At 37.4% G+C, this 25,429-nt stretch overlaps 2 protein-coding genes across 5 annotated transcripts in view; one reads left to right on the top strand and one right to left on the bottom strand.

Moving 5' to 3' along the window:
- Nucleotides 1-2,596: 2,596 nt before the first annotated feature.
- DCAF16 (DDB1 and CUL4 associated factor 16) lies at nt 2,597-14,134 on the bottom strand. Of its 2 annotated transcripts, none has more exons than XM_086705377.1 (2): nt 13,961-14,134; nt 2,597-5,620 (listed from the first exon to the last, which is right to left on the bottom strand). In XM_086705377.1, the coding sequence occupies exon 2, from the start codon at nt 5,011-5,013 to the stop codon at nt 4,363-4,365; it is 651 nt and encodes a 216-aa protein (XP_086561503.1). In that variant the 5' UTR covers nt 5,014-5,620; nt 13,961-14,134; the 3' UTR covers nt 2,597-4,362. The 2 variants fall into 2 exon arrangements, with proteins under 2 accessions (XP_086561503.1, XP_086561502.1); XM_086705376.1 differs by having other exon boundaries at nt 2,597-5,605.
- Nucleotides 14,135-14,216: 82 nt separating this feature from the next.
- NCAPG (non-SMC condensin I complex subunit G) overlaps nt 14,217-25,429 on the top strand; it is a 46,434-nt gene continuing 35,221 nt past the window's right edge. For 2 of the 3 annotated variants that reach the window (XM_086705375.1, XM_025921783.2), the window contains exons 1-7: nt 14,223-14,505; nt 15,709-15,912; nt 16,389-16,617; nt 19,273-19,418; nt 19,667-19,751; nt 20,789-20,981; nt 21,669-21,818. In XM_086705375.1, coding sequence (XP_086561501.1) covers nt 14,395-14,505; nt 15,709-15,912; nt 16,389-16,617; nt 19,273-19,418; nt 19,667-19,751; nt 20,789-20,981; nt 21,669-21,818 — 1,118 coding nt within the window. In that variant the 5' untranslated portion in view covers nt 14,223-14,394. Of the gene's footprint in view, nt 14,506-15,708; nt 15,913-16,388; nt 16,618-19,272; nt 19,419-19,666; nt 19,752-20,788; nt 20,982-21,668; nt 21,819-25,429 lie in introns of all 3 variants that reach the window. The other variant, XM_086705374.1, reaches the window with a different exon arrangement.

Genomic DNA, 25,429 nt, shown 5'->3' with positions numbered 1-25,429 from the left:
GATGATTACAGATTATGTCCCACTCCAGGGAATAGGGCATCAATTCCCAAATGATCCCAGGGATTTTCATATCATGTTGTCAGGGTTATCACCTATGTTTTCCCAAATAAACTGCCCAAACTCCAGTCAACTTGTTTTATGATCCAACCCTAAACTGTCACTGACATTTTAAACTGACTCCATGCTGTTTAGAAGCAACGACTCTGGGCCTCTCTGCTCACTACATTATTTTATTTTTAAAATCGGGCATTCTTTTCTCCCATCTCCCGGAGAAGGGCTGGTTGTTGCTCTCAGGGCCAACAGGAGTTGGGCAGCCAGGGAAGTGTCGGGTCATCGTGGTACCTTCATCCTTTCCATTTTCTTGGTCTCGTGTCCAGAACTGTTAACTGTTATATAATCCCACTGTTGCCACCAATTGGAGGTAAGAATTTAGAGGATGGTATGAAATGATCAGACTCAAATATGCAGCCACTAACTAAACTTTGCTTAAAACGGCAAAGATATGCTGGAGGTTTTCTTTTGGATAACAGCAAGTCGATGACACAGGAGAAACACCTGGCAGCTGGGGGCAGCTAGTGTGGCTCCCTCAGTTTCCCTCGGTCCAGTGGATATTGCCCATTGGTGGGCTCATTTACCAGGAGCCTGCAGAAACTTGCATCATGCAGTCCGAGGAGTTATCCAAACTTTCTGGGCTTCTCTGTATACCCCAGCCATTCGCTCTGTATACCCCAGCCCAGCAAAATGCTCCTGGCCCTGATTTTTGTGTGCCATTGCCTTGTGGACTTATCAAATACAACTTAAATCTGTGTGTAAAGGACCTCTTTGACTATTCCCTTAGCTGACCACCCCTTTTGGGGTTTAATTAGTGGGAGTGTGACCTCCATGTGAATTTTCACTATATTTGGATGGCTGCACATTTACAAATACCTAAGGGTCTGTATGAGGACGAGGCTTATTTAATGTGACCCTAGAGAGCAAAAATAGCATCAGTGGCCAAAAGCTTTGGGGTTATTTATATTGGTTCAATATATTTTAAAGCTAATTTCTTGTTTATAGCATCTCATTTAGTTTTGCACTCCCAGTGTCTAGATTATAGTAGGCACTCTGTACTGTTATTAGATGAATGACTGAATTTCTAGGAGACATTTCAAAGTAATGGGCGTCTCCAAAAGGCATTAAATTCTCTAATACTGGAGCCAAAAGTAGAAAATAATTTGTTAGATAGAAGAGAGAATTTATGTAACAGTAAGAAAATAACCGAAGTGACTTCTCAAGTCCCTAATTGCTTTAATAATCTACTCTAATATCAGAACATTGTTTTTATCACAGAGAAAAGTTTTTAAATGGGTGTTTGCGATAGGAGCCCCAGCAGGATAATCCCTAAAAGGCCATTTAATATTTAAGATCTGTTCCTTAGCAAGCATGCATAATTTGTTTCTTCTCTTAGGAAAGCTGATGGGCTTAAAAGACATGATTATGGGGGTGGCGGGGTGGCTCAGTTGATTAAACAAGCATCCAACTTCGGCTTAGGTCATAGTCTCACCGTTCGTGAGTTTGAGCCCTGCGTCAGGCTCTGTGCTGACAGCTCGGAGCCTGGAGCCTGCTTCAGATTCTGTGTCTCCCCCTCTCTCTGCCCCTTCCCTGATCATGCTCTGTGTCTCTCTGTCTCTTAATAATAAATAAATGTTAGAAAAAAAAAAATACATGACTATGGTCTTCTGTGCTCAAGGTACCTGGACTGCTTCAACAAGAAGAGGCTGCCTAGCTTCACTGAGAGAGAATACCTTTAAATAACATTAATGTCTGTTGGTTTAGAAATCCTGTTTCAGGGCGCCTGGGTGGCGCAGTCGGTTAAGCGTCTGACTTCAGCCAGGTCACGATCTCGCGGTCCGTGAGTTCGAGCCCCGCGTCGGGCTCTGGGCTGATGGCTCAGAGCCTGGAGCCTGTTTCTGATTCTGTGTCTCCCTCTCTCTCTGCCCCTCCCCCGTTCATGCTCTGTCTCTCTCTGTCCCAAAAATAAATAAAAAAAAAAAAAAAAAAGAAAGAAAATCTTTATAAAAAAAAAAAATAGAAATCCTGTTTCCTTTGACAAATATTCTACAAATCCATAATAAGTTTGTTGTTTCTCCTAATCCCTCATAGGGCGAGTGTCAAAGTGGTACACTCAGCCCTGACCCCACAGCCCACATCCATGGCACACAAAAAGAGTAAAGGCTTAGGGCTTTTTCAGGTATTTACCATTTTGTGTAACCTGTAATCACTGAACATGCACAAACAAACACGTTCAAATTCAGGTCTTGACTGAATGCCTAACATTTTCTTTTACAAGTATGTTTCGTTCTCTAGAGCTGCCAAGTCACCTCCTATCAGAGACACTGTACAGATATTATTTACATATATGTGTGTGTGTTTATGTATATATATGTATATATATACACATATATATATATATACGCACATATATATATATACACACACGTATATATACGTATATACATATGTCAGTTGACTCTATTCAGCACTTAGTGAATGTTGATTATGGCTTAAGCAAAGCAGGATCTATTTCATTTGTTGAGAACAAATGACCATACTCTGGTTCAGCATGTACAAAGCTGTTGGTTTATTCAGCTGCAAAGCTGGGGAAAGGCTTCCTTTTGGAGTGAATAGCAAAAATGCTTCATGAGCAAGGCACTTTTATGTACACACATGGGAAAGGAACATATTATGGTTACATAAACATCAATATCTTTTAATTTTCAGACCTCCCTACCTCTTCCCACCTCCCCCTTAAAAAAAAAACAAAAACAAAAAACAGGTTCTTATAACATTTTAAAAACCCAGTTTCACAGAACATGTACACAGAACAGTTTCTGATACATTCAGTTACACTAACAGTATATGTTTCAATTCAGTAATTTTCCACTAACAGATAGTTTTTCTACCTACTGCAGTTCCCTCCCTTTTCCTTAAGACAACTAAGGCTCAGCAGAAATACTCATTGGATTATAAACATTTTCCTCTCTCCTTAAAGTTGCTATACATGTACAGAATTTGTGATTCCATTAATGCTTCAGTGTTTTGATGCCATATCATATACAGCACTTAATTATGGAGAATCGGAAAAAGTAAAACTATAAGAGGATATAGGATATATTTTTAACAATCTATTTGCTGATTCCCTTCAGATGCCCAGTCAACCAGGGGCACACACTGGTTTCACTCTACTGTAGGTGTGTGAAAAGATTTAATGGTCTCATGCATTTTCTTTTATGTAGGATTTCTAGGTTTTAACTCATCTAATTAAATGCAGCAAGATTCATTTACAAGGGTACATACTCTTCCTTGTTCAGCTAGAAGAAAATCTAAAGCTAATCTATGCAGAAAAACAATGATGCTAAAAAACTGTAACTTCAGACTGTTACTAGGCTGAGATGTTCTGTAGTAGTGAAGTTCTTTAAAGTTAGAAAAATTTGCAATGGACGTAAACGGTGCATAAAGTACTGCTGGAACATTATATAGATGAAATATTTTAATTTACAAGCAGTTAATATTGAAAGCATAAATGCTCTTCATCTTTTCCCTGGCCTTTTCAAATGTGATCTGCTCTTAACTAAAGTCTGAATGCCAAGATACAGGAAACATCTTCCCTACAGAACAGGTGTCTGATTAGTCCCCAGTTACAATTTTTTTTGGCCTGGTGGGAGACTGTGATATAAAAGTTTATACTGTAATTGCAGGTAATATAATTGGTCTGAAGTAGTGTGGGCTAGGTTTGAAACTGCACTCCCTCCCCCCAAAATAGGAACTCTCAAGGGTGCCGTGTGCAGGACTATCTATATAAAAGCCAGGAGGTAAATCCATAGCCCCACCATTTTCTTTTGTCTAGGTATTCAATTTAATTCAACTATCTCATAGAAATTAGTGTTAGAAAAGAGTGTGCTCAGAAAGGTGTTATTGGGAGTAGCTAAGTCCCCACTTTCCCCACTGGCTGTTCTGAAGGTTAGGTAACAAAAGGGGTAGGGGTTCACTGCTTCTTCCTTCCCATTAGCAATGAGATATCTAGTTAAGAGTCCATTCAGATAGGAAGAATAAATTGGGGAGAGAACTGAGTGTGGACAACAGTCAATTTTTATAATATGGTCCCTTTTATCTAATTCTCTACTAAAGTTCTCATTTTAGCTACAGGGTCTATCAAAGGGGATGCTCACCATGCATTTTCTGCAGTTGAGTTATGGGACTACTGTACTTGGTAGGGCTTAAGGGCTTATTAGGACAGGGCATAGTTTGGCTGAGAAGGCATTAGTGTCTCAACTGTCGGGTGTGTGACTTTCTATGAGAGATATCAGAACAAATGGTGGACGTTTACAGTGATGCAGTTAGGAGTTTGTTAACTGCCTTTTGGAAGTCAGTGTAGGAGTAAGTAGTATTGATGGGTTCAGTTCGGGTTGTTTCCTTAACTGTTTTAGTTAACCAGCCACAGCAACAACCAGAAACACATGAATTAGGGATCTGTTTTAGGTATTCAGGTATGGGAGTGGCTCTACTCAACGTTCGGCTTAACTGTTTGGTGGCAAATTGCAGTGCTCCATTTAGAGTGGCATGATCTCTAGAAAGCCGGCTGGGATTTGTAAGGGGCTTTTGAAAAGGCGGGACTCCACAAGAAGCCAGAGGAGGCCATTCAGGAATTGGTTCCAGTTTGGGTACACAGTGGGAGCAATGAGAGAGTCTTAGACCTATCTCTCGAAGTATATGGACTGGTGTGCTTAGATCTAAGAGTTTAGCATGATATAACCAGGAATTAGGATTTAAAGGTTTCCAAGTTGTAGAGTATTTTAAAAGGCACTTAACCTGCCAGGCAAGACTCTCAAGAGGTGTCAGGTTGGGCACCACAGGGTCTTCTTCTTCAGAGGAATCCCACTCTTGCCCAGAACTCTCATTTAGGTAGTTAGCGTTTTCTTCTTCCTCACTTTCTGATTCTGATAAGGGGTCAGGAGAGGGATTCCTGGGACCCATTAGATTAGAACAGAGGAAGAAACCAGAAAAAGGTAACAATCTAAGCCAGCAAAATACTAAAACTATCAAACAGAAACAAAAGATGAAGAATCCTTCAACAAGATTAACTTGTCAGTCCATGATACACACACAGTATGCCTCTGGCTCCTATCACTGTGCAGTTCTTCAAGATTATGTTGTATATTCTTCACTTACAAAGAAGGTATCTCAGTTCTCAGGACCAGTTCAGTGTGTAAAAGTGTTAAGTCACTTACCAGTGGCACAGGTCAGAGTTTCTCCTTCAAACTGTGTCTACCCAAGAAGAGAAGGGGTCTTCCTCCAGGCAAGCTGACTTTCTTAGCGTGGTCTCAACTGGTTATGATACTGCGAGGAGACACTTTGTGTATTCTGTCTTGATGGCAGGGATATTATATCTACTTGGTAATGGAAAGAAACACAGTGGTTGCCTTTGTTGTCCGCTGGTGGAGCAAATTTTGTGGTGGGATGAGTTGTCAAGGACATCTGGTGTACTCGAATCTGATGTTTTCCGTAGGTGGCAAATGCCCTTGGAAACTGGTGACTTAGTTGAAATATCTGGAAAGGTAGCTTTAACCTGTGAATGAGAAGACTAGAGAAATGATATTAAAGTCTGAAAGCAATGGGTTATATTATTGTCTGTATCTAAGAACATGGATGCTGACCAAGAAGGTTTACTGAGCTTTCCCATCTTTATCTCCTAGTCTTAGGCAGATTTTTCTATTGGGAGAGACTGGGGTCATTTTAATCACTTATTGGTTAATATCTGGGTCAGTTTATTTTTTAGTATGCTGTTCTAGCCCAGAAAATTACTCCCGCAAAAGTAGTTCCTTTATGCTCCAAACTCGAAACTCCAGATAGAGAGCTATAAAAGGCGGTGGTACTGTTGTTGTTGCTGTTTTCCTTTAGATGGGTTTGTTGGGATTAGTTTTAGGGGACCTGTCTTGGTTACAGAGCTGTTAGACGTTAGGATTCTTGCTGGGACCCCAGAGGTTGTGGTCATATAACCATACTCAACAGATATGAGAGAAGATGGCAGGTGTAAATCTTAATATAGTAGGAATTACAATGAATGTAAACATGTTAAAATTCACAGTTAAAAAGACAGACATTCAGCCTGGATTAGAAAAACAAAATAAAATTCAATAACATGCAACTAACAAAAGATACTTCAAAGCAAAAAGACACAGAAAAGTAAAAAATAAAAGAATGAAAAAAGATGTATCAGGCAACTGTGGACCAAAATAAAGTTGAGATAGCAATCTTAATACCCATCAAAAAAAGATTTCAAGTCAAAAAACACAAGGGACAAATATAGACATTAATACCAGTGAAAGGAACAGCATAAAATTATATAGTACTCATCATAAACATATATGAGGTATATATGATCCTGAAAGCACAACCTCAAAATTTCTTAAGTAACAACTCATAGAACTGAGGGGGAAATATTAAGCAGGGATATAAGAAGCCTGAAAAAGTCAAAATATTAATATACGTTATTATTATATAAATATTCAGAACTCTATACCAAACAGAATAGATACTTGAGAGTGCACATACACACACATGAAAATAGATCATGTGTTAGGTTTAAAAGTGTAACTAAATTCCAAAGGGTCAATTTCATTCAGACTAAATTCTCTGACCAAAATGCAGTAAAGTAGATATTAAAGGTTAAAAGGAATCCTATGTTAGGAAGCTAAATACCTCATGGGTTAAAATGGAAATTACAAAAGATATTAAATATTAAAACTGACTGATATAAACCACACAGGGCAAAATTGTGGGACATGGCCAAACCAGTACCCAAAAGAAAGTTATAGCTTTAGGGGCACCTTGGGTGGCTCAGTAGGACAAGCAACTGACTCTTGATTTCAGCTCAGGTCATGAACTCACAGTTGTGAGATCGAGCCCCACATCAGGCTCTGCACTGGGTGTGGAGCCTGCTTGAGGTTCTCTCTTCCTCTGCCCCTCACCTACTTCTGTTTTCTCTCTCTCCCTTAAAAAAAAAAAAAAATTATAGCTTTGAATACACTGATGAGAAAAGAGGAAGTTTAAACACCTACAAGTTAAGCATTCAATTCAAAATAATGGAAAAGAGTAAGAGCAAAATAAGCAAGAAGGAAATAAAGTCAGAAATGCAACAGCATATAAGAATAGAGAAGACTGATAAAACTAAAAGATGGTTTTTTGAAAATATGAGTAAGAAAAATGAAACTAGTGAAACTTATCGAGACTTAAAAATAAAAGATTTAAAAATTTAAAAAATGACAAATACATACTAAATGTGAAAATCTAGATGAAATGGCTGAATTCTGGAAGAAAATACTAAAATTCATATAGGAAGAAATAGATAACTTGAATAGAACAGATAACTAAATGTTAAAAAACAAAACAAAACAAAACAAAAAGGCCCCAACCTCCTTTTAAAAGCAGCGGGCCCCTATGGTTTTGTAAAGTGAGTTCCACTAAACTTCCAAGGAAATTAATACCTGTTTAATATGAATTGTTTAAAAAAAAAAAAAGAAAAAAAACATATAAACTGACAAACTCCTTTTAGGAAGATTTTAATAAAATATCAACTCTAAATCTAGAGATGAGCCAAATAAAAAAATACAGTCTCATTTCACTTGCATAAATTCCAAATACTACCTAACAAAATCTAACAGTAGATTAAAGAGAAAAAAAAAAAAAAGAATATGCTATCATACAGAGCTTATCCCAGGGAAAGGAGGAATACCTCAACTTCAGAAAATGTACAAATATACGTCACCATGATAATAAAATGAAGCAAAAAACCAAAAAGGCTGATAATTTTGTCAACTGTGGATATTTAACCTTTCTTAGTTCCTTCAAAAACGTAACAAAATACTCTTAACCAAACCAGGAAGAAAAGCTACTTTCTCAACTTCGTACCTAAGTTACCTACCAAAAATTTTTAGCAAATATAACCTAAATGAGAAACTTTAGATATATTCCCTCTAAAAATGAAATCAGATAAGGATGGTCATGATGACTGATACTGGCTGATATAGTACCAGAAGTCTTAATCGATGTTAGAAAAAAATAATGACAAGTGTAAGAAATGGAAGAAAAGAGATGTAACAATTTACAAATGATATGGTCATGTAATTAAAAAAAAAACTTAACATATAAATGATTAGAGCTAATAAAAGGGCTCAACAAGGTTTCTGGATCTGAGATTAATCTATGGATATTCATTATTTATATAGTGCTTACTATTTACCAGGTACTATTCTAGGAACTGCAAATGTCCCAAGGTCAATCCTCTACTAAATGACAGTCTGGATTTAAACCCAGACACTTTTACCTTCTACACATGCAATACTAACTAAAAAAAAATTTAAAAAGTTAAAGATATCTATCGTTCATAATGAGAAAAAAACCCAACACCAAACCTATCAAGGATCTAGGAACTACTTAATGATATATATAAGACCTCTATGAAGAATGTAGAATTCTAATAAAGGACAGAAGAGGATTTAAAAATCTTGGATGGAACAGATGAATATTATAAAAATTTTTTCCAAATTGATTTATACAATCCTAATACGGAAAGAGTAAAATTCCACATCTTGCCAAACCAACTATTTAAACAGAAGAGTAGAGGGGCTCTTGGCCTACAAGATATTAACACATACTATGAAAGTTACAGAGTTTAAAATAGCGTGGAGTTAGTGTATTGGACAAATAGTCCAATGTAACAGAACAAAATTGAGAAACACAGCCATATAAAGTTTTAGAATGCAGTACAAAATAAAGTTAGCATATAAATCAATGGGGAATGATACATTTAGTACACAATATTGGTAAAGCTGGCCCATTACATGAAGAAAAATCAAATGTATACCTACATAATGCCACATACAAAGGAGGACTCATGTTGGATGAAAGGCCAAAATGAGAATGGTAAAACTATATAGTTAATAGAATATAATACCTGAATATAAAGTATTGTGACTTGGGGACAGGGAGACTTTTAAATAAAAAAACATAAAGCACAAGACCAAAAAATGATGAATTCAGTATCACATCAAAATTATTTCTGGATTGAACTAAAGATATCAAGAACTAAGTGAACTACAAATTCACAACAAAAAGGTAGCAACCTCCATAAAGAAATGGCTAAAACAAAAATATTCAATTTACAGAAGAGAAAATCAACAGGCCATTAGCCATATGATGAATAAAGAGTTATTATCACTTTACTGTATTTGGCAAAAATTAGAAGCTGGAGACAATGCCAACTGTTAGTGAGGAAACTAAAGGAATAGCCCCTGTAGGAACCAGTACTGCTGGTGATATTAGGGTCTGGGGTAATTTTTCTCGAGAAATTTGGCAGCAGTATTTAGTCAAACAATTTGCACATCTCATGATCCAGCAATTCTACTCTTATGTATATATAGTAAAGATATTCTCCATAAGACCAACATATATTCTGCTTCTAGGTTTCCATCATTGGGAGTGGATAAGCAAAATGTGGTGAAAGGACACTAGAAGTATACATAGCCACATGAATATACTAAAGGCATTAACTCTAAATGAAAAAAGCGGAAAGCAAAATATTAATATCCCACTTATGCCCATTCTATAGGAGTGATTTCCAAAATGAGTTAGTAAACATCTCTACTTTCAAAAACACATTGAGTTGTGCTAGTAAGGTCAGAGGGTATTGCTTCATGTCAATAGTATTCCTCTAAAGGACATTTCTCTGGCTTCTGCATATTCTTATTTAACTCTGTGGCACAAAATGTCTGACACATATAGCTTAGTAAGTTTTTTGAAAGAAAATGAGAGAGTGACAAAGGTCTGCTATAAGTAACTATACAAGCATGTTCTATATTTATTCTAGGGAGACAAAAATTCCCAAATTATATTCGGGCGATTTGGTAGTATGTTGCACAAAGTCAAACGAAACAATTTTTTTTTTTTTTTAAAGCAGGATCAACAGATGATGCTACTAAAGCAATATAAAGGAACTGCTTATAACTTCAACTTTAAGAAGAAAAATGAATGCAAATACTTTTAAGTTTATATTACTACCCAGTTCAATGTGAAAACCAAAAGAAAACTCAAAACATACTCTAAGTCTTTAGTTTATTGAGACAGGAGAAACTGTTGGCTTTTAATTCTCCTGTCCTCCTACATTTTTACTATTTTCATTTCAACTAGATTCCATCTGCAAGATTATTAATTGGCTATACATCATTTATTGTGTTACTCAAAGCACTTTGTAAATGGCCCACTCCACTTTTTTTAGCAGAAATAAGAAAGTCTCTTTGGGGGCATATATAAATTCTAGAGTGAATCTACCACTGTTACTCCTTTACATTCCATGTGCATAATTTTCCAGCATCAAAACTGAATTAACCTATTCTGTATGCTCCCATGTATAATTTGCCTTTAAAGAATGATTTACCATGATTTCAGAACTAAATAGCCTTACCTTACAAAGTCTTTAGTTTTGTTATTTCCTCTTCAACTGAACTAAGTTTACCAAGGATAGGAAGAAATTCCCATAGTTGCTATTACTTGTTCATTTTTCCCACAAAGTCAAGAAACAGTAAGCTTTAAGGCAGTGATACTATGATGTTTAACACAGCATCTTTTTTTACCAGCTTTATTGAGGTATGATTGACAAGTTGTATATATTTACCATGTACAATGTGATGTTTTGATATATGTATATACCGTGAATTACTACAAACAAGCTAATTAACATCTGTAGCCCACAGTTACCATTTTCTTGTGTGTTGTAAGAACACTTGAGATCTACACTTGAGATCTACTCTCAGCAAATTTCAAGTATACATAAACAACAGTTGCTATACTATACATTAGGTCTCCAAAATTTATAACTCAAGGTTTTGTATTCTGTCCAACATCCCCCAATCTCCTTCATCCCACAAGCCACCGATAACTTGCATTCTACTCTGTTACTATGAGTTCAACTTTTTTAGATTCCACATATAAGTAGGATTATACAGTATTTGCCTTTCTGTGTCTGGCTTATTTCACTTAGTAGAATATCCTCCAGGCTGACCCATGGTGTAGCAAACTGCAGGATTTTCTTCCTTTTTTAAAAAAATGTATTTATTATTTTGAGAGAGAGACAGTGTGAGGAGGAGAGAAGCAGACAGAGAGGGAGACACAGAGTCTGAAGCAGGCTTCAGGCTCTGAGCTGTCAGCACACAGCCGGATGCGGGGCTCGAACTCACAGACTGAGAGGTCATGACCTGAGCCAAAGTCAGACACTCAACCGACTGGGCCACCCAGGTGCCCCAGGATTTCCTTCCTTTTTAAGACTGAAGAGTATTCCATTATATGTAAAGTGCATCTTTATCCATTAATCCATTATGGACACTAACGTTGTTTCCCTATCTTGGCTACTGTGACTAACGCTGAAATAAACACAGTACTGCAGATATATCTTTGAGATAGTGACTTCATTTCCTTTAGATATATACTCAGAAGCAGGATTGCTGGATCACAAGGTTATTTCTAGTTTTAATTTTTTGAGGAATCTTGACTGTTTTCTATAATGGCCATATCAATTTACATTCCCACCAACATGTATAAGGGTTCTCTTTATATCCTAACTAACACTTGTTATCTTTTGATTTTTTTGATAATAGTCATTCTAACAGTTGTGAGGTGGTATCTCATTGAGGTTTTGATTTGCATTTCTCTGACCATCAATGATGTTGAGCATCTCTTCATATACATGTTGGCTGTATGTCTTCTGTGGAAAATGTCTATTCAGGTCGTTTGCTCATTTAATTGGGTTGTTTTTTTGCTATTGAGTTGTTGGCGTTTCTTATGTATGTTGGATTTTAACCTCTCATGGGATATATAGTTTGCAAATATTTTCTCCCATTACAAAGGATGCTTCTTCACTTCATAATGTGTCTTTTTCTCTTTTTCTGATATAATGTTCTAAAAGTACTAAACAAAAACATGTTACATGTTAATCCTAAAAAAAAAAAAAAAAAAGCTAATCAGTTAGGCTGACCTCTGGTGGCCAGATGCCTCATCTTTCAGTATCCGACAACATGATAGGAAGTCATCTCTCATTTGTCGATTACCAAGTAAAATATAGTAGAGGAAATAATATTGTTAGAAACCTCACAGAGTAATAAAGGTAGCAAGCATCCAAAGTATAAAGAAAATTGAGCAATTAAAGGCTACAAAATAGAAAAATGTCTCCAAATACTTGTTATAATTTTTAGTTTACCAATTTTACATGAAAAACAAATGGTATATGCAGTGGTTCTCAAAATAAGAGCATAGTTCCACACGGTCCAATACTGTAGTCACTGGCTCCATGTGTCTACACAGCACTCCTGTGGCTAATGTAAAATAATACCGAATTTCAAAGACTTAGTAGGGAAATAAGAGAATGTAAATCATTCCATTGATAATCTGTTGGTTACATGTTGAAATGATATTTTGGTTATACCTGGCTAAAAAATTAATGCCCTTTCTGGGTTTCTCTCTCCACAGCTTTCCAGGCATTCTATACCTTTAGCTATAGTTAGATTATGTTAGCAGTGTGTCCATGAATTCATGGGCCTCTGCTTTTGCTCTAGCTGATTAATCTAAAACACTCATCCTTCTTGCCTTTTCAATAGACCTCTTGATAATTTTGAAATTACAGGCAACCCAATACTACCATATTTATTACTTTAACTGGCATTTGAATACCTATAGTGTTGTATGTATAATATGAAGAGAATGGATGAATAAATTATCACATATTCATACAAAAAATACTGCAGCAACCTGTCTGTGCTTTGGTTTCCTTACCTTAAAAGGAGCTAGAAGTTACCTTATAGGGGTTGTTTGTGAGGACTGAACTTAGTAAAGTGCTTAGAACAGTGTCTGGCACATAAGGGTCCATAAGGTATAAGTTATCATTATGAAAGTATTCATATGAATAAACCTCAAAAACAATACTAACTGAAAAAAAAAAGCAAGGTGCAAAGGATTTTTTTTTTGGCAAATGATTATATAATGTTAGAACATAAAAATAATACAGTATATTTATTCAGAGACTTACTCATATGTCTTTAATATATAAAGTTCAGAAAAGCCGTTAATGCTGTAGAGAGAATGTAATTCAATAGGAAAAAGGTATACAGGTGACTTTGTAATCTTCTTTATCTTAGCTGGCTGTGTGTACTGAGATGTTTGTTTTTGTCTGATATAATCCCCCTTTTTTTTCCATTAATTTTTTTAATGTTTATTTATTTTTGAGAGAGAGAGAGAGAGAGAGAGAGAGGTAAGGGCAGAGAGAGAGACACACACACAATTTGAAGCAGGCTCCAGGCTCTGAGCTGTCAGCACACAGACCGATGGGGGGGGGGGGGCGGGGAGCTCGATCCCACAGACTGTGAAGATCATGACCTGAGCTGAAGTCAGACGCTTAACCGACTGAGGCATCCAGGCGCCCCCACCTTTTTTTTTTTTTTTAGTTTAAAGAGTCAGTTCCTGCTCGAAGGCACTGAAAATTTATCGTTACCACTACCCTAAACACCATCCCCTGTGTTCTTGGTTGAATACATCGCTGTTAGGCACCTTTGTAAACCAGGCCTCAAAAGCTGGAATAAGCTGGATCCAAATTAAATCGTGCCTCTCTCCGCAGCTCTTCCCAAACTGCGTACTTCTTGCAGACCCTCCGCCAGCTACCTAAGGGTTAAAATGACCGAGGCCCGCTTCCATCAGGGCACCACGTAACGCCCCCTCTGCGGAACAAGAACGTCTGCTTTCTCACTGGAAGCCCGGCCGCAGCTCAGCTTCCAGCACGCCCTTCTCGACAGAGCTCCAAAAGAACCCTTACACCTGGGATCCCCTGCTCTCCTTTAGCCGGAGAAGGAAATCTTCCCCTCAGCAGATTCCCTCTTCTCACCCATGGAGGATCCTTTCTTCTTTCTCGCCCCACGCCCAGCTGCACGACCCGGCTAGGCCTAGCACCACCAGCTCTGCCCCGACAGTCGCACCTCGGTTCGGCGAGCGGCCGATTTCACTTCCGGGCGGGCCAACGCCCCCTCCTCGTACAAACGCCACTTCCCTCTCGAAGACCCGCTGCAACGATTCTAAGCGCATGCGTCCAAACTGCCGTACTTGAGGAAGGTGGAGCCATCTCTTCCCGCTCTCGCGGCAGTCTCGCGGTATTTGCTTCTCCCGCGGGAGTTTTTTGAACGCTCTGGCGGTAACCCCACCCTCGGTGCTTAGCTGCCGGCTGACCGGAGCCTGAGGCGACCTTGGAGTTTTGTCCTGCAGTCCGTGGGGCCAGCTGTACCCCTGCGCGGACGAGGCTCGTCCCAGCCAAGTCACGGCGCCATGGGGGCGGAGAAGAAGCTGCTGTCGGTTAAGGAGGCCTTTCAGTTGGCGCAGCAGCCGCACCAGAACCAGGCGAAGCTCGTGGTGGCGCTGAGCCGCACCTACTGCACGGTAAGCACGGCCCCAGCCTCGGCCGCCGTCCCCCTGCGCTCCCGGGACCAGCCTCCCAAAGGGGTCTCCTGTGGGTGGCCCTTCGGATTCCAATCTTCGTAACCTTCCACACCCAGTTCTGAAAGGTCTGGAGACCTCCCCGAGGTCGTTCGCGCAGCCCCTCTTCCCTGCGGCCTCCGGCGCGGACCGCTAATTCTTTGTGAATTTGGAGAGCGACGTTTACGATCACCGAAGCGGCCCGGCGCCAAGTGCTGGGCCGCTTAGTAGATCCTGAACGTGGTTCGTGGGTGGTTGTTCCTCAGGTCACCGCCCACCTCAGGAAGGCCGACCGTCGGTCAAATTAATCACAGTTAAATTGAGTTGAATCACCAAATAACAAATTAACCCTTAGTACCTGGCTCTCCCTATTTATGTAAATACTGTTGTAGGTGGTACCCTGAGAATAGGACACTGAATTTTGGGAAAAGAAATTATCTTGAGGTCCAAGAAAAATTGTCAGTTTAATCGGGCTTAAGGATATGAGTGAGATAGGATGTGAAAGTTATATTAAAAGGAAATTGCCGTGGAAAAGGAAGGCTAACTGTGGTAAAATAAGAAAGCCACTGTTGATTTTGGGTTGTTTCAGGAAGAAGGTCTTTTTTTTTTTTTTTTTTTTTTAAACTAAACTGGCACCAAGGCATATTGAGGATTCAAGGGTATTTTTTTTTAAATTAATTAAAAAAAATTTTTTTTAAGTTTATTTATTTCTGAGACAGAGAGAGACAGAGCATGAGCGGGGGAGGGGCAGAGAGAGAGGGAGACACAGAATCAGAAGCAAACTCCAGGCTCTGAGCTGTCAGCACAGAGCCCGATGCGGGGCTCGAACTCACAGACCGCGAGATCATGACCTGAGTTGAAGTCGGTCACTCAACCGACTGAGCCACCCAGGCACCCCCAAGGGTATTTAAAAAAAAAAAAAAATGAAAGGGATCCTTTCACTGTCAAAATTCATGTTTGTTTTCTTCCTTGGAGAAGTAAATTGCTCTGGAGAGAAATTTGTGCAAATATTTTTCCTTCAACAGTTTGGAAACTCACCTGAGAGTTTACTAAATAATGATTTCAGTGTGAGTAATTATGAGTGGTGCTTTCATCAGTCTTAGGGTACTCTTGGGAAAAAGGGATTATATCAATGCAGTTTGTGAAGGGTTTCTTTTTGTCTTTCAGATGGATGATAAGACCATTTTTCATGAGGAGTTTGTTCATTACCTTAAGTATGCTATGGTGGTCTATAAACGTGAGCCAGCTGTGGAGAGAGTAATAGAATTTGCAGCAAAGTTTGTTACTTCATTTCACCAATCAGATACGGAAGATGATGAGGAAGAGGAAGATTGTGGCATTTTAAATTATTTGTTTACCTTTCTTTTAAAGGTATGAAAACTAGAACTTCGGGGAAGCATTGTAGAAAATTTTGCAATATTAAAAGGGCCATCCATGGACGTTTGTATGTTTTAGAGAATGAAATATTTCGTAACTGAGAAAATGTCTGAATGAGTCTGCCTTTTGTAGGAAATATTAGAACTGTCATTAGGATTAAAAAGTGGACTTAAAGTAATTCCAGCATTAAATTTTTAATGACCTCTGTGAGCCAGTTCTCACGTCATTTGTTTTAAATGAGCTATTTTAGAAGAATTCCTACAACAGAAGTATGCTCTTGTAGTTGAGCTTATACTTACTTTGAGCTGTGTATATTGTGGGACTTGATGTAATGTATGTTTAGTATACATAGGGATCAAGGTAATCTTGTTTCTCTGCAGGTAATGGATTTGGTAACTTTTTGTATTTTAAACCTCTAGAATTCAAGTGGTATGTGATTGTAAATAAATTTTGATTTGTTTCCGTTTCAGTCTCATGAAGCAAACAGCAATGCAGTTAGATTTAGAGCATGCCAGCTCATAAACAAGCTCTTGGGAAGTATGCCAGAAAACGCCCAGATTGATGATGATTTGTTTGATAAAATTAATGAAGCCATGCTTATTAGATTGAAAGATAAAATTCCAAATGTGAGGATACAGGCAGTTCTGGCTCTTTCACGACTTCAGGATCCCAAAGATGATGAGTGTCCAGTGGTTAAAGGTATGTGTAGCCTCCTAAATTCCTTTTCAGTTTCCTTGACTTTGTTAAATTCTCATTAGAGAGGGTTTTTTGTTTTTTGTTTTTTGTTTTATTTTTGAATGTATTCTCTCTCTGGCTCTCTCTTTCTCTCTATGGAAAAGTATAGGTTTTATATGTATATGTATAAATATATGACTTTTAAAAATACCCAAGTAGCTACCACCCAGCTTAAAAAAATAGAGCCTCAAGGCACCTGGGTGGCTCAGTCGGTTAAGTGTCTGACTTTGGCTCAGGTCACAATGTCATGGTTCATGAGTTGGAACCCCGTGTTGGGCTCTGTACTGACAGCTCAGAGCCTGGAGCCTGTTTTGGATTCTGTGTCTCTCTGCCCCTCCCCTGGCCGCATTCTCTCTCTCTCTCTCTCAAAAATAAACATTAAAATAAAATAGAATCATCAGTACCTTTGAAGCCTGTTTTACATCCCACCCCAATTACATCACTTGCCCTCACAGTTCATGGTTACCCTGAATTTTGTGTTAATTATTCTTTTGCCTTTGTGTTTAAACAGCCATTTGTGTGTATCTCTAAAAAGTTTTGCCTATCATTTTGTATGCTATGTGAATCATATTTTTCTGCTTTCAACAATTATAATTGTAACATTCATCCATGTTGATAATATTTATTTACTGTTTTGTTTTTTTAAATTATTTTAAATGTTTATTTTTGAGAGAGAGCGGAAACGGGGAAGGAGCAGAGAGTGAGAGAGAGACAGAAGATCCCAAGTGAGCTTTGTGCTGACAACAGAAACCCCGATGTGGGGTTCGAACTAACAAACTGAACCGTGAGATCATGACCCAAAGTCAGATGCTTAACTGACTGAGCCACCCAGGTGCCCCTTATTTACTGTTTTATAGCATTGTGTTGTATAAATGTAACACGGTTTATTATTTCTAATATTGGTAGACCTTCTAGTTTCCAGTTATTTTGCTCTGAAAAAGTAATGTTGTTGCTATGAACTTCCTTATACCTGGCTTCTGGTACACAGGTTAAAGAGTTTCTGGGGGGGGCGCCTGGGTGGCTCAGTCGGTTAAGCGCCTGACTTCGGCTCAGGTCATGATCTCGTGGTCCGTGAGTTCAAGCCCCACGTCAGGCTCTGTGCTGACAGCTCAGAGCCTGGAGCCTGTTTCAGAATCTGTGTCTCCCTCTATCTGACCCTCCCCCGTTCATGCTCTGTCTCTCTCTGTCTCAAAAATAAACATTAAAAAAAAATTTTTTTTAAGAGTTTCTAAGGTATGTACCTAGTGTGGACTTGTTGGGATATGTGTGCATTCAACTTTATCAGATAAGGTACAGTTGTTCTACAAAATAGTTTACCAATTAATATTCCCAGTAACAGTGAATAAAAGCATTCGTTGATCCATATTCTCTCCAGTGTTTGATATTGTCAGATTTAATAATTTTTTTTAATCCAGTTGTGTGTATGATATATATCCTTTTTATGCATCTTTTCATTTATTTAACAGTTATGTTTCTTCTATATAATGTCAATGTGTTCTCATTTTTTCTGTTGGTTTGTCTTATTGATTTACTGGAATTCTTTATATATTTTGGAAAGAAATTTTTGGCTTATATGAATTGTTGATCTCTTTCAACTTTAGATGGTTCTTTGTTTCACTCTCTTTGGGACGTCTTGTTGGACAGAAATTCCTAATGTCAAAATTACTCGGTCTCTGCCTTTATTATGATTTGCACTTTTTTTTCTTTTGATTTGCATTTTCTTTCATTTAAGAAATTATTCCCTACTTCTGGGCTCATAAAGATAGTCATATTCTACTTTTCTATATAGGTCTGGCTACATTATGGGACCTTTTTCACTTTTGTCTTTGTCCCTCTTACTAGCTTTATAATCAATTTTGATAACTAATGATAGTTAATATTTTTGGTGTTAAATGGTACACATAGTATTGTATAAAATATATGTTTAGTAGCCAACATGTACTTAATAATAAAGATGGGGAAAATTTGAGAAGTAGAGGTGAATAAATACTTAAATACAGGAAATGGATTTGTTTCAGTGAGCAAAATCAGAAGTAATTTCTTTAGGACTCATTAAAAATCAAAATAATTAGCCCTTTAAAAAGCATTGTTAGTTTAAAATAAACTGCCTGCAATACTAGACTTTCTTCTAAATCTTGAAGAGTGGCGAAGACATAATCTTAATGATAAATTTTTCCATGATCTTTAGGGCTCTTTGTTTTCAGTTTTAGCCTATGTGCCTAGTCCTTTGACAAATTTCTTATTCTATTCTTTTTAAAAGTTTATTTGGAGAGAGAGGGAGGGTCAGAGAAATAGGAGAGAGAATCCCAAGCAGGCTCTGCCCTGCCAGTGCAGTGTGCGGCTCCAACTAACCAGCTGTGAGATTGTGACCTGAGCCAAAATCAAGAGTCAGATGCTCAATTGACTGAACCACCTAGGTGCTTCTCTTATTCTGTTTTTTTTTTTTTTTTTTTTTCTTTAGGGAAGTTGGCAGAAAAGAATCTTCAGGTAAAATTAAATGTGTAAGACTAAAAAAAATGAATATCATTTTAAGGATATTGTTAAATATCAAAATGTGGGCTATCTTATGACTTGTTAAATATTTCTTTAATGTACTAAAATGTATTGCTCTTTTTTTAGCATATGCTACTTTGATTGAAAATGATTCAAATCCAGAAGTTAGGCGGGCAGTGTTATCATGTATTGCACCATCAGCAAAAACTTTACCAAAAATTGTAGGGCGCACCAAGGATGTGAAGGAGGCTGTGAGAAAGCTGGCTTATCAAGTAAGTCAGTCTAATAACTTGCATTCTTAAAATGCTTTTGAAGAATATTTGGCATATAATGATTTCTTCAGTGAGATATTTATGGATGGAGAGTATAGGTAATTTAGGTAAAATCTTATTGCATTAAATGTGTTCCAGATATTAATTTGTTTTAGAAATTATGGGTTATTTTCTTAGATGAAGGAGATATTACTAGTTATGAAATATATAGACTATGTTGAGTTTAATGACCACCTTATCTTTTTAAGGTTTTAGCTGAAAAGGTTCATATGAGAGCTATGTCCATTGCTCAGAGAGTCATGCTTCTTCAACAAGGTCTTAATGACAGATCAGGTAAGATCGACTTCTTTAAATACATAACTTGAGAAGATTTTGGTTTAGTAGACTTACAAGGTTTAGAAAACATGTTTCCTTAATTATGTGAAGTAAGCCTACCATTGCCTCAGTCTGTCAAAATTTAGCTTGGTATGTCATGTAGAAAACATTTCATAAGGTTAAAGATCGTGGTAATTAAAGGAGCAGAATTTGTTTTAATTTTCCTGTGTTGTAAAACACATCTGTAAAGATGAAGAAACTATATCTTAAGGATGTATAGCTAATTTATATCAGATGTAGTGCAGGATATCTTTTTGAACTCTCTGTCTTCTAAAAATGTGCCATCTATCCCCTTTGTGTATATCTTGATAGGAAGGTGTCCTGTGCTGTAGAAACAGAATTTAGGAATTATCAGACTAGTATAATTTTCCTACCTTTTTAAAATTCTTTTTGTCTTTGTTAAAACTAGAGAATCTGCTTATGGGAATGATGAGGAATGATATATTTTAAATTTCTAGTCCCCATGAGAAGGCTCAGATGGCTTAATTTTGCTGTAGCAAGAAAACTTGAGTTTCAAAACATTGTCAGAAGACTAATGACTAAGAGGATGACTTAAAAACTAAGAATAAATTTTGTTCAGTGATATATGCTTAAGTGATTCAGTATTGCAAATAGCAAGCGTGTAACAGATGAAGTCAGGCAATGGGTGAAATAATAGCTATCATAATGTCAGGACTAACACTTGAAGTCCAGTGAATCCAGGGGAGAAGGAATGCAGATATTTTTATAGGCTGTGATAGTAGTTGGGTATTTGATTTGAACTTTTCCATTATTACTTGGAAGTGGACAGCATAGTGACTTTTGCAGTATTATTGTACTTTTATTTTCTTCTCCAGTATTTTTCCTTGTTCTTCCTCTTAGTCTCTATTTTTATTATAAATACTGATTTTATGTCAACACTGATCTGATGATAAAAGGTGATTAATACAGACAAAATATAGGAAATGGAAGCTAGAGGGAGCCTCTGTTCACTTATATTTCAAATGACTTAACAGATGCTGTAAAACAAGCAATGCAGAAGCATCTTCTCCAAGGCTGGTTACGTTTCACTGAAGGAAATATATTAGAGTTGCTTCATCGGTTGGATGTGGAAAATTCTTCTGAAGTGGCAGTCTCTGTTCTGAATGCCTTATTTTCAGTGACTCCTCTTAATGAGCTGGCAGAAATCTGTAAAAGTAACGATGGCAGGTATATACTCATTATTTGAAATGTGATAATGATGAACTTCTGCAATTAAAATTAGTCCCCTTTTCTGATTACTTCAGATTGTATCAGTACTTTTTATCTACCCCACTTGTGTTTTCTTTACTGTGGTGGATGTCTTTTTTATTCTTTTTGTATAAGAACTCACTACTTTATCTGCATAGACAACTTTAGCTGCATTTTTTTTCTCATTTTGTTACTTTGGTTTTTGCATTAGCTTACCATGGAAAGTCCAACAATATGCATCCCTATTGTATGTTTGATTCTTTTTTTTTTCTTTTGCTTTGAATGTTTTTATTTGTGTATGTGTGAATAAGTTAATGACTTTGCAATTAAAGGATGCTGGTTATAAATCAAGTCTGCTTTTCCCATTTTTTTATACTCAGTTCAAAATTCTTTTTTAAGTTTATTTATTTTGAAAGAGCAAGAGAGAGCATGTATGAATGGGAGATGGGCAGAGAGAAAGGGAGAGAGAATCCAAAGCAGGCTCCTTGCTGTCAATGCAGAGCCCAATGTGGGGGTTGATCTCATGAACTGTGAGGTCATGACCTGAGCAAAAATCAAGAGATGGACGCTTAACTGACTGAGCTACCCGGGTGCCCCTACTCAGTTCAAACTTTTACCTGGATATTAAGCTTATGTTTTGTCTTATTCTCTCCCTTTTAAATTAAGGAAACTGATTCCATTGGAAACATTAACTCCTGAAAACGCTTTGTATTGGCGTGTCCTTTGTGAATATGTGAAATCGAAAGGAGATGAAGGTGAAGAAGTTTTGGAGCAGATTTTGCCAGAGCCTGTAGTATATGCAGAGTATTTACTAAGGTAAAATTCTTTGCTTTTGTTTGTATTGTAGTTTTGGTGCTGTATGTTTCAGTCCTCTATACCCCTCTGTCAAAGTCAAGCTGGATTGGGAATCAGTTCAAAACCATTTTTTTTTGGATAGGCAAGGATAAATAGGAATGTACATTGAGTCTTTCTGAAGAATACTCTGTACTGGACAGTATACTGAAAGAGCAGAAAGTCAACATGTTTACGGTATTTCCTTAAAGCTGGTAGGGTATGAATATGAACATTTCTACATAAAGGTGATGATGTGTTACTTTTGAAATTGTTGGGCAAACCTTTTCTAAGGGTCAGACAGTAAATATTTAGGTCTGTAGGCCATACTGTGTCATAATGAAAATTATGGTGTGGTGTTACAAAAGCAGCCAAAGAGTATGTGATGAATGATTGTAACTGTTTTCCGACAAAACTTTTATCAACGTTTATAGACACTAAAATTTGAACTTCATATAATTTTCATAGGTATTTTCAGATGTGTGTGTATACATCTATATATAAACAAGCTTTCATTTAAAAATGTAAAACTCTTAGCTTGCACACTGTATAAGAATAAGCAGCAGGCTGTATCTGGTGCATGGGCCATAGTTTTCTGACTGAGAGGGTGAACCTTTGAGGCCAGTTTTAGTATTAATTAAGACTGTCACTGTTTGGCTTTTTGTTTTTTAAAAAATTTTTTCAAAATACACCTTTTTCATTATTTTAATTCTGATTTTTAATTTTATTTTAAAATCATACCATTAAAACATGAATGCAGTTCTTGTCAAAATTCAAATATAGAAATATGTAGAAGAAAAATGTGGAAGTTCTTTTCTTTTAAATGTTTATTTCTTTTGAGAGAGCGAGAGCATTTGTGGGATGGACAGAGAGAGGGAGAGAGAGACTCCCAAGCAGGCTCCAGGCTCAGTGCATAGCCTGTCACATGGCTCAATCTCACAACCATGAGATCATGACCTGAGCAGAGATCTAAAGAGTCGGTCACTTAACTGCCTGAGCCACCCAGGTACCCCTGGAATTTTTCTATCACCCTCAATTCCATTGAATTCCTCAATTCCATTTATCTTAGAGTTAACAATTTGGGGTATATACATTCAAATCTCTTTCTCTGCATTTACATGCACGTATATGAAAATGCATGATTTTTTTTAAGATATCACACTATACATTTTTCCTCAACTACTTATATCTGAGATCATTATACGTTGGTACATATAAATTTATCACACTCTTAACAAGATGCCATTTCATAGTATGAAGGCAATATTTGATTTACTCCTCTGTTAATGGACATTTAACATGATTTCCAGTTTTCACTGATAACGTTTTGTTAAATCATACATTGTTATGTATGTTTGGGATTTTGTGGAGTTGATTCCCAGAAGTAAAATTGCTGGACCAAAGGTTATGTATATTTTGGTAGGTTTTGGTGTGTAGAGTTTTTAACTTTACGCTTTTGATGCATTTTTTAAAAAGCTTCTTCCATAGAATATGAATTACAAGCCTGAATTCTCTTTGTATGGAATATAAATATAGTATTCTGCTTTTGCTTAATGATGATTCAACATAAGTCAGGAGTCGAAACTATAAATGCATTTTAATTTGTGTGCAAAATATTGAATCCAGGGTAAATATCTTAAATGTGAGCCCAATATGGAAACTTATAGCCTCAGTTCATAGTAATATCATAAAAAAATATGTGTGCATCTACTGTTTCAATAGTAGTTGTTTCAGGCTTTAATATTTAATTAGAGTATTCATTATAATGCTGTTTGGGCCATGTTGCAGTGTTTCCAAAATTAAGGAGTTTGATGCAATGCTTAACAATATGACTTGATATAAAAGTAATAGATGCTTATAGAAGATAAAGAATATTAGGAAATAAATACTTAAATAACAGGGAGAGCCTCTCCTCAAGGATTGCTTCACAGATTAATTCTTACTGAAATACAGGTAAGGAGCTTGGTTCTTTTGGCTCTAAGAAGTCAGGGATTCTTATATTTCCTTGTCACTTAATCTGGATTTTGAAGTAGGTAACTTTAATCAACTTGCGTTTTTTCACTTGTAAAGAAGAAAACTTTAAAAATTGTAGTTTAATTACTATTGAAAGAATACTTTAAGAAATAGAATGGTTTTCTTTTTGGAGGAACATCACTGGATAGGATTAGTTTATTCAGGTACAGAAACAAAATTAAATGGAAAATTGCTTCCTGATAATCTCAGGAATATATTTTCAGACATTTTGTAGCAGGAAGAGTTAGTGATTCATAATTCTGATATGAAACAATTTCCTGTTAACTGACGTATTCACATAAAGAAATCAGGGATTTTTTTTGTTAGTTTATTTTTGAGAGAAGAGTGAGAGAGAGAGCATGAGCAGGGGAGGGGCAGAGAGAAAGGGAGACACAGAATCTGAAGCAGGCTCCAGACTCTGAGCGGTCAGCACAGAGCCTGGTGTGGGGCCTGAACTCGTGAACTGTGAATCATGACCTGAGCTGAAGTTGAACAATTTAACCGACTGAGTCACCCAGGTGCCCCCACAAAAACAAAAAAAAAAATTTTTTTTTTTTAACTGTGTATTTATTTTTGAGACAGAGAACATGAACGGGGAGGGGCAGAGAGAGAGGGAGACACAGAATCTGAAACAGGCTCCAGGCTCTGAGCTGTCAGCACAGAACCCGACGCCGGGCTTGAACCCACGAACTGTGAGATCATGACTTGAGCCGAAGTCGGATGCTTAACAGACTGAGCAACCCAGGCGCCACAGGTGCCCCAATTTTTAATTTTTTTTAAGTTCATTAATTTATTTTGAAAGAGTACGTGCCTGTGTGCATGTGAGTGGGGGAAGGGCAGAGAGAGAAAATCCCAAGCAGGCTCCACGCTCTACCCAGAGCTCAATGAGGGGCTGGATCTTACAACCGTGAGATCATGATCTGAGCCACAATCAAGAGTTGTATGCTTGGGGTGCCTGGGTGGCTCAGTTGGTTAAGGGTCTGACTTAGGCTCAGGTCATGATATCGCGGTTCGTGAGTTTGAGTCCTGCATCAGGCTCTGTGCTGAAAGCTCGGAGCCTGGAGCCTGCTTCGGATCCTGTGTCTCCCTCTCTATCTGCTCCACCTCCTTCTTCTCTCTCTCTCTCTCTCTCTCGACCTGCCTCTCAAAAATAAATAAACATCGAAAAAAAATTAGAAAAAAAAAGTTGTATGCTTAACCAACTGAGCTACCTAGGTGCCCTGATTTTTGTTGGCATTTTAAAAATGACATTTTTCATCAGGATTGTTTTTCATATTACTTTCCAACCTAAAGGTACCTAATTGTCTAAACTTAAATTCTTAAATCTGTCTTAAAACAATTTTTTTTAATGTTTATTTTTGAGAGAGAGAGAGAGAGAGAGAGAGAGAGAGAGAATGCAAGCAGGGGAGGGGCAGAGAGAGAGGGAGACACAGAATTTAAAGCAGGCTCCAGGCTCTGGGCTGTCAGTACAGAGCCCAACTTGGGGTTTGAACTGATGAACCATGAGATCATGACCTGAGCTGAAGTCAGATGCTCAACCAACTGAGCCACCCAGGTGCCCCTAATTCTGCCATTAAGTAGCT

Source organism: Puma concolor, chromosome B1, assembly GCF_028749965.1.
Source record: "Puma concolor isolate L17-30 chromosome B1, mPumCon1.1.hap2, whole genome shotgun sequence".
In the NCBI taxonomy this organism is placed as follows: Eukaryota; Metazoa; Chordata; class Mammalia; order Carnivora; family Felidae; genus Puma; species Puma concolor.
This window is presented reverse-complemented; position numbering and strand designations above follow the sequence as displayed.

Excerpts from the sequence above, each read along its gene's own strand:
- DCAF16 (XM_086705377.1), bottom strand. The coding sequence starts at position 5,013 with ATGGGTCCCAGGAATCCCTCTCCTGACCCCTTATCAGAATCAGAAAGT.